At 40.6% G+C, this 14,623-nt stretch overlaps 1 protein-coding gene across 2 annotated transcripts in view; it reads right to left on the bottom strand.

The window, feature by feature from the left end:
• RELN (reelin) overlaps positions 1-14,623 on the bottom strand; it is a 463,371-nt gene that overhangs the window by 200,732 nt on the left and 248,016 nt on the right. For both annotated transcript variants that reach the window (XM_037889192.2, XM_037889193.2), the window contains exon 9: positions 6,888-6,984. In XM_037889192.2, the coding sequence (XP_037745120.1) occupies positions 6,888-6,984 (97 nt within the window). The remainder of the gene's footprint in view (positions 1-6,887; positions 6,985-14,623) is intronic.

Here is a 14,623-nt window from a genome sequence, read left to right as displayed (position 1 = left end):
CACTGGCTAAAATTTGTTTCCATTGGTTAGCAGAGAATAATTGGCCTAGTTCCTGTTCCCATTTTTAGGGAATCTGTATTTAATTTAAATTTGCTGGCTAAGTTTCCATATATTGTTGTCATAGGTCTTGGCAACCTGAGTAATATATGAAGAAATGAAAGCAATTCAGGTGGGTCAAGCCAGTGCAGGCATTGTGCCAAACAGATGGGAGATGGCATGTTTAGGCTGGATATATTGCCACTCCTTATTTTCTAGATTGAACCTTTCTTTTAATATTTGTAAAAGAGAGGAAGTTATTTTCAATAAATTGACTGATGGTCAAAATCCCTTTCCTGATCTAGTCTGGCCAGATGAATGTGTTGCCCACTATACAGAGTTTCAAATTACCCTAGATAGAGGCCTCACTATATAGAAGGGAGCGATTTTTAAATTGAGTAGACGTTACACCAAGTATTTTTGGCTGCCACAATAGCTGGTAATTGTTCTTCAGGGAACTGGTATTAATCTGAGTACAGGAGAGCCACTTCCAACTAAACTCAATGAGATCTTCATTGTTTCCTACTTTTCCCAATTTATCTTGTAGCCAGAGAATTTACCGAAGTTACCTATTGTTTGTTAGGATATAAGAGGTAGGATTGGAACATAACAATTTTATCCACAAAATTAAGGATTTCCCCAACCCAAATTTTATCCAGGGTAAGAAACAGATATCTGCAATTCACTCTGTCAAAAGCTCTTGCTGCATCAATTGAAATCATTGTATGGAAATTCCCAGAGTTTTGATGGAATGCCATAACATTAATCAGCTGATGGGTGTTATCTGAACCATGCCTTTTCAAAATAAATCCCACCTGGTAGGGGTGAACCATATTTCTTTTTACTTTTTCAATTTTTTTGGCCAATATTTTTGAGAGTAATTTTATATAAGTATTGATTAAAGTGATGGGGCTATAGCTGTTACACTTTTGTGCATCCTTACCCAGTTTTAGTACAGAAATTAGGGTTTCCCTCAGAGAAGGAGGTAACCTACCTTTCTTTAAGGCATCTTCGTAAATGAAAACACTCACCCTGATGTAAATGGCCCCACTATGGCTTCACTCCCTGTTCTGCCCTGAGGCCCCGCCTGCCACTCCACCCCAAGGCCCTGCCCCGTCATAAAACTAAGCATCTTGCCTTCCTTTTTCACTTTGAAAGTAGCAGGGAAGTAAACAAAGTAGTCCAAGCCCAACCTTTTGATAGGGCTTTTGATGTACAGAATTTATCCCTTCTGTCCATCATGTCCTTGATGTAAAAATCTGCAAAAATCATTAGCCTGTGTCCTTTCCATGTTAGGTTTTTAAGTTCACTGGGTTTTTGAAGAATGAGTTTCTTAATATTGTATTTTAAAAATCTTACAATCATGGCCAAGGCTTTGGCTTTGGAGAGGCTTTTGGGGCAAGGGAGCAGTGGGCTATCTCAATATCTCAGTTCTGATCAGGAGGGACAGACTGACAGCCCTGAAGAGAATGGTGCATAAAAACTGCACTCACCTCCCTTTTTCCAACCCCTCTGGGAGATCGACAATTTTCAGATTGTTTCTTCTTGATCTTCCCTCAAGATCATTAACCTTCTCCTGCAGTGCTTTAATAGTCATTTCCTGTTGCTCTGAGGTTATATTTATAATAATCACTGTGTTTTATAGTGAGAAGATTCTGTTCTTGGCTTCCTCTAGTCCTAATGCTCAGCCTTGCAAATTAGCTTGATGTGTGCTAGTAATATTTTTGATCTCAGTTTTATCTTCAAATATTTTTCTCAAGATCCCACTCTCAAGTGACCACACTGTTGTAGCCAGTCCATAATTTCATCTAGTCTCAGAGGAGTAGCCTTTCCCTGGTCAGCGGACTGACAGCTTCAAGAAGAGCTCTGCCCCTAGGTGGTTTCTCCAGCACTTGCACCAGGAAATTGTCCCGTAGACTTTCCAAAAACTTCCTGGATTGTCTGTGCACTGCTGTATTGCTCTCCCAGCAGATATCAGGTGATTGAAGTCTCCCATGAGAACCAGGGCCTGTGATCTAATAACTTCTGTTAGTTGCCGGAAGAAAAGCCTCGTCCACTTCATTCACCTGGTCCGGTGGTCGATAGCAGACTCCCACCATGACATCACCCTTGTTAATCACACTTCTAAACTTAATCCAGAGACAGTCAGGTTTTTCTGCAGTTTCATACCCGAGCTCTGAGCAGTCATACTGTTCTCTTACATACAATGCAACTCCCCCACCTTTTCTGCCTTGCCTGTCCTTCCTGAACAGTTTATATCCATCCATGACAGTACTCCAGTCCTGTGAGTTATCCCAAAGTCTCTGTTATTCCAATCACAGTGCAGATTGTGAAGATTTGGGGAATTTGTTGGTACAACTTATGAATTGTTAGATATTGGGGGCCTTTTATATGCATCTGTGTCAGACTGTAGACTCCATTTTGGATGTGGGGTTCTTTACCTTTTTTGTTACCTCTTTACCTTCATGTTGGACTGAAATTCCAACAGGGTAGTGGTACAGTATTGACAATCGCGGGTCGTTAAATCTGGATTGTCCTCCACTGAAATCTTTCTAGACAAAAGGCTGGCAGGGGAGACATCACCTTACAATGAAATCACTTGGTAGGACTCTGTGGTAGGACTCTCTGGTCACCTGTGGAGGCTGACCAGGGAGTCACCTGACTGAGGAACTGGAATTTTATAAGAGGCAGAAACTGCTCCATTTGTGCACTCTTTTTGGACAATTTTCACCAGCTTGAGATGTGGGAAGCTTCTGCAGGAGCTGGATGAGGCAAAGGAGATGGGGGGACCCTGCCTACGTGAACACTGATGGTCCTTCAAGGATTCCCAAGGGAAGGATGGGCTAGCATGAAGGGCAATGCTTGTAAGGTTTATTAATTTTGTATGGATCAGTGCATTTTTGTGTGACTAAGTAAAGAGTAATAATGGGTTAGACTCTAGGCTCAGTTTCTCTGTGTTAAGTACTGTACTTACCTCATGCTTCCTGAGAGAGTTAAACTGTAACCCAGAAGGCTCATGGCTTGAGTGGGATTCTGGGAGAGAGTGTGTCTATGCTACTTGGATATATTGGTGGTCAGCACTGGACCTGAGGGCCTAGGCAGGTGGGCTGAGAGGCTCACTTATGTGAAAGGGTAACAGATAAGGAGCTCCCCATAAACATCTGCAAAGATACCTGATTATCCACCTTCAAATCCCTCCTCAAAACTCCCCTTTGCCATGATGCGTGCAAAAAACCTTGACAATGGTTAGGCTGTTGGTATACTGTGAGCACTGCCTACCACAGTGACTTCTTGTTTTCCCCCTTCTGTCTGTATCCATCTGTTATCTTGTCTTGTGTTTAGATTATAAACTCCTTGGGGTGGGGTCTGTTCTGTGTTTGTACTTTACCTAGTGTACTTGGTCAATGACTAGTATACCTAATATACCTGGTCCATGACTAGGTCCCCTAGGTACTATGGTAATAGTTTTTGTTGTTATGTTTTTGAAAAACCCAGCCAATGGCTAGCTCTTGGACAAAGAAATGAGTTTCCAAAAGTGTAATTTTTTTAAGATCCCTTGACAAATAAGGGATTGTTAGCAAAGGAACCTTTGTTCTCTGGTAACTCAGAAGCACTGATGGAGCAGAACTGTAAGTGGAAAAAAGTTGGGCACCTTCCCCGCCAGTGACATACTTAGAGAAGAGAGGAAGTGGAGTCTTGTGCCTTGCTCAGTTCCTGCCCCACTTTCCTACAAATTCCCCCCCCATCCCTCAATAATTCCTCCCTATAGGTGCTCCACCAGGTCAAAGGAGGGGGCTCAGTGATTCCCCTTCCCTTCACTGCTCCCTGTTCAAAGGAAGGAACTCAGAACTCCTCTCCCTCCCCATGCTGCCTCCAGGCTCATGCTTTCCCTTGATGCTGCTGCTTCTATGGCAAGAGGGAAGGGCAGAGGAGACCGTGAAGAGGAAAAGAGGAGGTCAGAGGTGTGCAGTGAGAGGTGTAGGGGGGCTTCAGCTCGGCTCCCAACATCCATACCCTCCATTTCTTTCCCTCCTACAAAACATGGTTCCACTGACTCCATGTCAATCCCTGCACACTGTTCCTGAATCCTCTGCCCAGCTCCTCAACCTGTGGGGCTGCTGCCAAAGTCTGCCCTTCTGGGGAAAGGAGAGGTAACATGGGAGGAGCAGACTGTACTGGATAGGCAGAGAGAGAGGAGGCAAGGTGATGATGCAGGGGTAGTGAAGACACTGACATGCATCCAGTGTTTTCTGGGGCTGGTTTAATCATTGCCAAGGATCCAGAGGCAGTGGCAGGGGGAAGTTGGGGCTGTAGAATATAAGGATGCTGAGAAATTATTGTTTAAAATACAAGAAAATTGGCTGCCCCCAAACTTTGTGAATGCAAAGTTTAGTTTGGCTGGTGGTGCCTCATGCTCTTTCAGAATGTCTAGTTCAGCTACACTCAAACCTCTGAAAACCAGGAAGTGAAGAATTGAGATCATAGAAACTTAAATCTCTGAAAACCAGCAAATGTGCCAATAACACATACACTAGCACTCTACCTTTACAGATGCTACAGAACACTCTGGGAACCGAACGCATGAGCACCATAGGACTAAGTCTAAGCACTTCTCTTTGCTATGGCAAAACTCAGGCTTAGATCAGGCCTAGTGCACAGGAGCTGCCTACACCTGGCCTATACTCAAACACTGCACCTACTCCACACATGCCACCCCAGACTTGCAAAATATTACCACCACTTCATCCTTCCCTGAGGATTCCTTCTGAGAAATTGCCTTCACTTTACCCCTCACTAAGCCCTGGAGACCATTGCCATCTCTTCCGCTAGACTGCTGACAATGCCCAAGGCAAGCACTCTTATGCAGCTCCACTGAGACAACCTACAGAATTCAGTGCCAAAATGAGGCATACTTGATCCCTCAATTTACACATGTGCTTCTCCTCAATCACAATGACAGCTCTGCTAACCCACCCCAACTGATCCCTCCACCTTTCGCACAGGTACACCTACCCCAGGGAAGGCAGCATGCAGATAAATGCTGAAATTCAAATTCAAATTGGAACACAATACCAACATTCACACCATCTCATAATCCTCTTCATGTCGACTTATTATGGCACCACCCTTACTGAACTATTCCCACTAACTATTGACAGTGCCGGGGGCACAGTTCAGGTAACATTGCCAAAGTGGGGTATACTTTAACTTTGTGTTTCCTGGTTTTCAGAGGTTTGAGTGTAGCTGAATCTGACATTCTGCAGGGGCCTAGGGTCTGGCAATCATAACTGTGTTAGCAAAGTTTTGGGGCAGTTAATCTGGAGTAACACAAGTGACCTCAATGAATGATTCACACCTGTGTCAGATGGGAATCAGACCTACTGGTCTCATCGGAGTTACTCTGTTGCCAATGAGATAAGAATCTTTCATATCAGGAGAGTGAGGAGCTGATGTCAGATATCATAGGAACAGACTCTGGCACACTCACCACTGCTGAATACCACCTTACTCTGAGTAACCACCAGGGACTGAAATTTTGCCCAAGTGGACTACTCGTGTAGTAAAGCTACCATTACTCAGTGGTAATGGTGGCAGATTCTGGCCCTAGAGAGGACACAATAGACAAACTGCAAAATTCTTGTATCCTGTTTCCCCAGCAGTACTACTGAAACGAACAAGGCAGGAGTTAATGTATACAGTACATTTCACAATACTACTTTATAAAGTGCTTGCTCTGCCTCTTGCAGAAATTCAAAGCTTATATTGATTCTCAATTTAAAGGTATGGATATTACAATAAAATATTTTAAAATCCTCGTTCAAAAGCCTTTATACTTTAAAGTAAGCCTATTTATTTAAAAACATGGCATAATTACCATAATTTTGATATTATAACAATGTTAGAAGCCAAGTCTTCATATCAAACCATAAAATATTTTTATTGAACATTTTATCCTAGTGAAGTACTAACCTGCCATGCTGAAAATTATTGTTCCTGCTGAGATTAAAGTGGTGCTAAAATGCAAACCAGTGCTAGTTTTGGTTTGTAATAAAACAGCCATGAAAAGACCATTTTTCATTCTTTGGTGGAGCACTGGTAAAAGTGTCAGTGAATATAATAGAGAACCTATTTAATTTTTGCTTTAATCAATTTATACTTTGTTTTAAATATTTCATTATCTTCATTAACTTTTAAATGAACGCATTGCTATAGATAAAAACACTGATAAAATGTGGAATATATGGGTTTTTTACCATTAAAGAAGAAATCTCTATGGGAATTTCTACAGCATTCGTCCGTGTAGTATTTAGATACCTTACAAATATTAATGTGCAGTATTAAGGCTCACAAACGCACCTGTGCATGAAGGAAGTGTTACTCACATTCTAGGGCCTGATCCAAAGCACACTGATTTTGGTTACTCATTCAGCCAGCTTTGGATCAGACTCTTCCTAAGGAACAGAGAAGTTAAATGATTTACCTAGGGGCACACAGGAAGACTTCAACAGAACCAGGAATAGAACCAAGTTCTCCTGATTCCCAGGGCTGTAACCACAAGTTAATCCATTCTCCCTCATGAAGAAACCCATTATTTTAAAAGTCCTTGGGTGAAATCCTGCCCCATTGTAGTCAATGGAGTTTTGTCCTTGCTTTCAATGGGGCCAGGATTTCACCCCTTGTTTTTAATACATCTAAAATAGGGAGAATAGACACGTTAACAACCCAAATTGATAGATAAAAACATTAAGTAAAAATTTAGAGAAAACAAAATGGTGAGTAATGAAAATGGAGAAAATGTCTGCTGGGTCAAAATGCATGAAAATGTTGGGTTTTTTTGAAATATCACAAACCTAATTTTCTCCAGCTGAATCCAATCTGCAGCGTTATTCTTGGTATAGGACACAATGATGCTGGGATCTGTGTAACTAAAGCGACATGAACCTGACCCTGTGAAGAGCAATAAAATTAAATGTGTTATAACACAACGGAGCGATACATTATCCTTCAATAACAGCAGCTTCTGACTAAGCCCTTGTCACCATGATCACTTTTCCATATTTTAAATTCTTTGATTGATTAAAAAATTTCTTGTGATCTGTGGCTGAAAATAATGCATGCTTTGAGTCAGAAATAACGCAGAAATGATAAAGCACAACACTGCAGTGTAATCTGCTGTAAATTTCCCCTGGGAACCCAAAATAAATTGCCAAACAGCCCCCTTGCAAAAAAAAGTGCATGTGTTGTTTTGTTGAAACAAAACCTAAATATTAGAGACTAATCCACGCATCACTTTTTAAGGGGGAACATTAAAAGACTACTTTAGACCTAAAGAATAATACATGAAACAAAATATACTAAATGTTGAAAAAATATGTGCAAAATTCCTTGAGCTCTCTAAGAGGGAATGTACTGTAACAACTATAAAGAATAAAAATGCTGCAGAATGTCAAGAAAAATTAAAAACCGACCCTAAAAGCAACTTTTTAGTATTGTTATATTAAAAAGAGATTTTTAAGTCTATACAAGGAAAATTAAAATGAGAAATCATAGTGTAAGCTCACTAAAGCCTACAAATAACAAACTTTTGTTACTGATCTGGGAATCAGAAAGTATTTTACTTTAAAAATATGAATTAATTAAGTCCTATGATACTCCTGCAAGGTAGGTTAATATATTTATTTATTTATGATTTCTCAATGGGCATCTCTAGGAGCTGACACAAAAATAAATATAACCATTTATTACAGGACAATGAAAATAACAAAAACCGAACCCAACAATTCAACCAACATAATGCAATAAACATCCAGCCAGGTAATCAAATTCAATAAAAACATGTCACCTTCTCCATAACAGAATTATGATGTACAACTTAACTATCTACAATCTTCCCCCACCCTCACCCCACCAAAAAAACCACCCCCAAAAAACCCAATCAGATTAATCTTGCTGTGTGCTCTAGAGGCCAAAGTTTTGGCTATTTTATACCAACAATGAAGAGTAAGTTACAAAAGGGGAGGACCACCTCCGATAAAAAAAGCTTCAGACATCAGCTCCCTCCATTTTAAAGAAAAGGGACTCCCTATTGAGTGCTTCCTCTGATCACAGCTGCCATAGAATCACATAAAGACAGACATAATAGGTAGGTAGGAAGATTCCAAACTACTTAGGGATTTTTAGGTAAGCATTTAGGTAATAATGTACAGATCAGTAAATTGCTGCATAGCGAATGCCAACATTTTCAGACATGGCTGCCTAACACTAAGACACCTGAAACTATATTTAGGCACCTAAATAAATGGCCTGATTTCAGAAGGTACCAAGCACTCTCATTCAAATAAACAGTAACTCAGAACACAAATTTACTTTCTCTGCAATTCAGTGGTAGAACTGGGAACACAGAATCCAAAGTATCTTGATTTTCAAATCTGTACTATATCTTAAGACCTAGACCACACTCCATTCCAGAAGGGAAGTCAGAGGGTGAAGTCCTAGCTCCACAGAAGTCAATGGGAATTTTACCATCAACTTCCAGGGCGCCAGGATTTCTCCCAGACTCTTTTGAGTCTCTTTGAAATTATCCAGTATATTTCTTTCTCATACCAATATTTTTTTAAAAAAATTGTTAAATCATTACTATGAAAACCATAATAAAGTTTTAAACTACTGCAACTATGTTGAACATGTTCAGCCAGCTTGGTATGAGTACTACTGCAACAAGGCTCAAAATAATGAATGTTGCAAAGCCAAGTTGCCAACCTTGTACTCCAAAATGACTAGAAAGCAATTGTCTGTTATTTATTTTGACTGACATGGCAATTTTCCCCTACTGTTTTAAAAACAAATGAAGTAAAAAAATGTTTAATTTGTACCCATCTGCTGGGCTGGTCTGCTTTACTGAATGGGCATCTGTTGTTGGCTCTTACGTTTGTAGCACTTAGGGGTTCCAAACTTTAATCATACTCATTTATTTCATTTCAGAGGAATTCAGTTCAAAACCAATGAACTTCAACTAGTTTATAATCACCAAAGCTGGCAAGAGGCTGACAGGGCAAACAGGAATGTTACTGAGTTTGATGTGGTAGAAGAAGAAAAAGGAAGAAGTGCATACATGATAAAAATATCCAGTAGGATAGACCTAAGGAAATGATCTTTGTGTAATTTCAACTATTGTTAAAGTCTGCTTTATGTGTTGGACTGTAAAAAAAACAAAACAAATGAAACTATGCTGCTGAAAAAAATGCAAGTGGAAAAGATTCTGTTTCATAAATATAAAGCAAAGCGGAAAGGGTCACTGCAGGAAATGTAGATTGTCTAACAGTTCTGTAAAAATGAAAAATGTTACCTGAGAAACCTGCATATCTCATGTAACTGTCTGATGATATTCAAAAATAACAAACAAATTACTTAATTCCTGAAAGAAATGGAAGCACTGGGAAGGGTCTGTGCAAGGCAGATAAGGTGCTTCACTTTTGTTATTGTATAAAAAGAGCCATAGAGGAGGGGTGATAAGGGAAAGAGAGAGGTTTTTCGGTTCTAATAAACGGGACAGGACAAATTAAGATTGGGAAAGTCACCAAGACCAGCTTCACAGATAAGTAAATAAGCCCAACACAGACTGAAAATTACCCTTAAGAGTTTTAAAATAGCTTTTTAAAAATTTGCCTTGGGTTATTAAAAAAACAACAAATTTCTGATATCAGGCTTGGTTTTAAGAAGGTCACTGCTTTGTTTTATGTACTGTTTTTTTTATTTGGCCTTAAAACCATTCCCCAGTCTTGCAAATATGTTTCATAAATTGTTATTGATTGAGACGGAAGTAGCTCATTCTACAAAAATATTTAAGATTATAATATTAAAGTGATCACAGGTAGTGGATGGCTGCCAAACAGTTTCCATTAAAAACCTCGTTTTCTCACACACACACACATTTTGAAATGCTCATTTTTGGACTGCAAAGAAGGGCTGCTCTAAGCTGACCCCAGCTGCAATGGCTACCAAGGGCCGCTTCTGAGAGCTGGAGGTCAGGGAAGTGCAGCCATATTCCAACCAGGCTTCCTTTCCTTTTAGCATGTCTTCAACATTCCTCCTGCACTGCAAGCAGGGACAGAGCCAGCACTGATCCAGCTATGTTAGAACTATGCCTCTTAAATCAGGGGAATCCCCAGGTAGCTATTTAGCCTCCAAGCAACTTTTTGTACTAGAGGAGCACAAAAACAAGTGGGGGTTGGAGAGGATCTGATCCATTGGCTTCAAGGGAGTATTTAAATTCTTTCTTCCATGGATTATTTGTGAGAGGAATTTTAATATCTCAAGGACCTGGATATAGAAATTAGGGTATAGACTTGCAAGTATTCATCATCTAAGACTTTGCACAGCAGAGATTATGTATTCAATTAAATTAGGATATCATTTGTTTCTTCTAATTGATTTTTCCCCAACTGTGGAATGTTTCCGTTTGTAACAGTGTCCAGGACATATCTGAACATATAGGTACATATAGAAAACCTGAGAAGGTACATTAAATTTAATTTTGAGCGGTTCAAAGTTCAGCAATCATAGAATCTTAGAAATATAGAGCTGTAAAGGACCTTTGAGAAGTCATTAAGTCCAGCATGATGCACTGGGGCAAATCAAGTATAACTGGACCATCCCTGAGAGGTGTTTGTCTAATCTATTCTGAAAAACCTCCAATGACAGGGATTCCACTATGTCCCTTGGAAGTCCATTCCAGTATAGAACTATCCATGTATTTAGCAAGCTATGCCCTTGAAAAAGTCTTCTGTGGTGGACAGTCCGTTTGCATTCTATCTTTTAGATTAGTATCTTCCTATCCTAGAGGAAAACCTGGTAGCCTGCATATCCAGGAGGCAATGAAAATGTTGGCACTACCTCAACTGCCCAGTTGCCTTATTTGTAGACTGATTCTTAGGAGAGGGTGTTGTTTGATCTCCTGGGGGAACAAAACAGCAACGTGTTCTCCCTAAATCAGACTGGAAAGAATGCTCTCTCTCCCTTTTTTCAATCTACTTCCATGTTTTGTCAAGTGGGGCTGTTTTTGGGGTTTTGTAAAATGTAACCAGTACCAAACATATCAAACTAGAACTATCCAGTTATAGAGTTTCCAACTAGGGGTGGCGGAAGTTAAATATCACCCTTGGTCTTTGTGTCTGGAGCTTTAATAATGTGATTTTGGTTTCTTCTAATGCCATATTAAATTGCTGTGGATAAAGTATGGGGAGGACTGGAAGGAAGTACAGCACTCAGTGAAGAATGTTAATTGTTATCAAGGTGATTCAGTCAAACACAGATGATGGTAAGATATGCCAATTTTGAAGTTCTTAAGAAGTTGCAGATTTAGCGTTGTTAATTTAGTGAAACTTTGTGAGATTTTCACCTATAGCTATTTGAATCCCTCAGGGGATAACTGGCAGGGAAAAATAATTAACATCTTCTTAGGCTATTGCCTTGGAGTGTGTCAAATTTATACAAAAACCAGATACAGTGCTGTTGGCCTCTAAGACTTCTTCACAGCATTGATTGGAAGCTTGTGTTTCACAGAGATAAAGCAAGATGTCAACTGTGAGATCAATTTTTTGTGCTTTGTCATGGATTGTGGTACCTTGAACCTCTAGAGAATCTCTGGATAGCCACTTGCAAGTGGCTCAATGGATAGAGCAAACAGAAGAGGTCTCTTGTGCTGGTCTTCAAGAAAAAAATTTCTAACAGGGTGCTGTTCAAATAAAGGAATGCACATGGAAAATTGTAGAGCAGTTTGATGGTTAAAAATTGATGTCTGAAAAATAAGTGAGGCTCCAAAAGAACCCTTCACATGCCTTCTCTGTATCTTATGCTAGCCTGCTTTTATTCATCCGGTTAATGTGATGAATGATGACTAATGTATTATGCTTTGTGGCTTTCCATGGAATAAGGCCAGATTGGGTCGAGTGAATTAGTATTGGTCAGAATAATAATAGCTAGTTTGGTAATACTTCTGCTTGTTTTTTATTCTCCAAATTGATGAATGATATTGGCTGTTATGACATACAAACTTCGGATTTTTACCTTTTTTCAGATGTCTGGTTATGCTAGCTTTCGAGGGAGAAATAGGCAATTTTACTAGGTCATAAGAGTGATGAAATATTGTGTATTGGGCAGTAGAAACTCCTGGAAAAAAATTGTAGAATTCACTACTAAAGCTGTCCTGCTCTGGAGATTTTCCATATGAAAGGTCCCAACAGTACGTTAGCCTTTGCCTCTTATTATCTCTGCTTCAAGTTGTGATTTTTCTTTCTTAGTAATCTGCAAGAGTTTTGAGGTTGTTAAAAAAAACCCCTATGTATTTATGTTGCTAGGAGGAGTTGTTGAGCAGGGAAAAAAGATTTTGTAGAACATAAAAATGTGCCTTCCATTGCTTTGTTATAACTTCTTTTATTGTCTTTGCTTACAGCCGTAGGTATAAGGATACATATCTTAAACACATGCCTGGCTTTATGTTTTTGGGCATATGAGAGACGTACATGTGTCTCAGTGTGATAATGTGGTCAAATTGCAACTGACCTCTTAAACTGAAGCTTTTGCTTCTTAGGAAGCACCAATTGTCAGGTTTCAGAGTAGCAGCCGTGTTAGTCTGTATCCACAAAAAGAAAAGGAGCACTTGTGGCACCCCAGAGACCAACAAATAAATTTGTTAGTCTCTAAGATGGCACAAGTACTCCCTCGCTTTTTGAAGAACATCTGAGGAACAGTTGCGGGGGGGGAAATAAACATGGGGAAATAGTTTTACTTTGTGTAATGATCCACTCCCAGTCTTTATTCAAGCCTAAGTTAATTGTATCCAGTTTGCAAATTAATTCCAATTCAGCAGTCTCTCGCTGGAATCTGTTTTTGAAGTTTTTTGTTGAAGAATTGCCACTTTTAGGTCTGTAATCGAGTGACCAAAGAGATTGAAGTGTTCTCCGACTGGTTTTTGAATGTTATAATTCTTGACGTCTGATTTGTGTCCATTTATTCTTTTACGTAGAGACTGTCCAGTTTGACCAATGTACATGGTAGAGGGGCATTGCTGGCACATGATGGCATATATCACATTGGTAGATGCGCAGGTGAACAAGCCTCTGATAGCGTGGCTGATGTGATTAGGCCCTGTGATGGTGTCCCCTGAATAGATATGTGGGCACAGTTGGCAATGGGCTTTGTTGCAAGGATAGGTTCCTGGGTTAGTGGTTCTGTTGTGTGGTGTGTGGTTGCTGGTGAGTATTTGCTTCAGGTTTGGGGGCTGTCTGTAAGCAAGGACTGGCCTGTCTCCCAAGATCTGTGAGAGTGATGGGTCATCCTTCAGGATAGGTTGTAGATCTTTGATGATGCGTTGGAGAGGTTTTAATTGGGGGCTGAAGGTGATGGCTAGTGGCGTTCTGTTATTTTCTTTGTTGGGCCTGTCCTGTAGTAGGTGACTTCTGGGTACTCTTCTGGCTCTGTCAATCTGTTTCTTCACTTCAGCAGGTGGGTATTGTAGTTGTAAGAATGTTTGATAGAGATCTTGTAGGTGTTTGTCTCTGTCTGAGGGGTTGGAGTAAATGCGGTTGTATCGTAGAGCTTGGCTGTAGACAATGCATCATGTGGTGTGGTCTGGATGAAAGCTGGAGGCATGTAGGTAGGAACAGCGGTCAGTAGGTTTCCGGTATAGGGTGGTGTTTATGTGACCATTGCTTATTAGCACCGTAGTGTCCAGGAAGTGGATCTCTTGTGTGGACTGGTCCAGGCTGAGGTTGATGGTAGGATGGAATTGTTGAAATCATGGTGGAATTCCTCAAGGGCTTCTTTTCCAGGAGTCCAGATGATGAAGATGTCACCAATGTTGCGCAAGTAGAGTAGGGGCATTAGGGGACGAGAGCTGAGGAAGCGTTGTTCTAAGTCAGCCATAAAAATGTTGGCATACTGTGGGGCCATGCGGGTACCCATAGCAGTGCCGCTGCTTTGAAGGTATACATTGTCCCCAAATGTGAAATAGTTATGGGTGAGGACAAAGTCACAAAGTTCAGCCACCAGGTTTGCCGTGACATTATCGGGGATAGTGTTCCTGACGGCTTGTAGTCCATCTTTGTGTGGAATGTTGGTGTAGAGGGCTTCTACATCCATAGTGGCCAGGATGGTGTTTTCAGGAAGATCACCGATGGATTGTAGTTTCCTCAGGAAGTCAGTGGTGTCTCGAAGATGGCTGGGAGTGAGGTAGCATAGGACCTGAGTAGGGAGTCTACATAGCCAGGCAATCCTGCTGTCAGGGTACCAATGCCTGAGATGATGGGGCGTCCAGGATTTCCAGGTTTATGGATCTTGGGTAGCAGATAGAATACCCCTGGTCGGGGTTCCAGGGGTGTATGTGTGCGGATTTGTTCTTGTGCTTTTTCAGGGACTTTCTTAAGCAAATGGTGTAGTTTCTTTTGGTAAACCTCAGTGGGATCAGAGGGTAATGGCTTGTAGAAAGTGGTGTTGGAGAGCTGCCTAGCAGCCTCTTGTTCATATTCCGACCTATTCATGATGACGACAGCACCTCCTTTGTCAGCCTTTTTGATTATGATGTCAGAGT

This window comes from Chelonia mydas, chromosome 1 (genome assembly GCF_015237465.2).
Source record: "Chelonia mydas isolate rCheMyd1 chromosome 1, rCheMyd1.pri.v2, whole genome shotgun sequence".
Lineage (NCBI taxonomy): Eukaryota > Metazoa > Chordata > Testudines > Cheloniidae > Chelonia > Chelonia mydas.
Note: the sequence above shows the minus strand (reverse complement) of the source record. Positions and strands in the feature narration are given on the sequence as shown.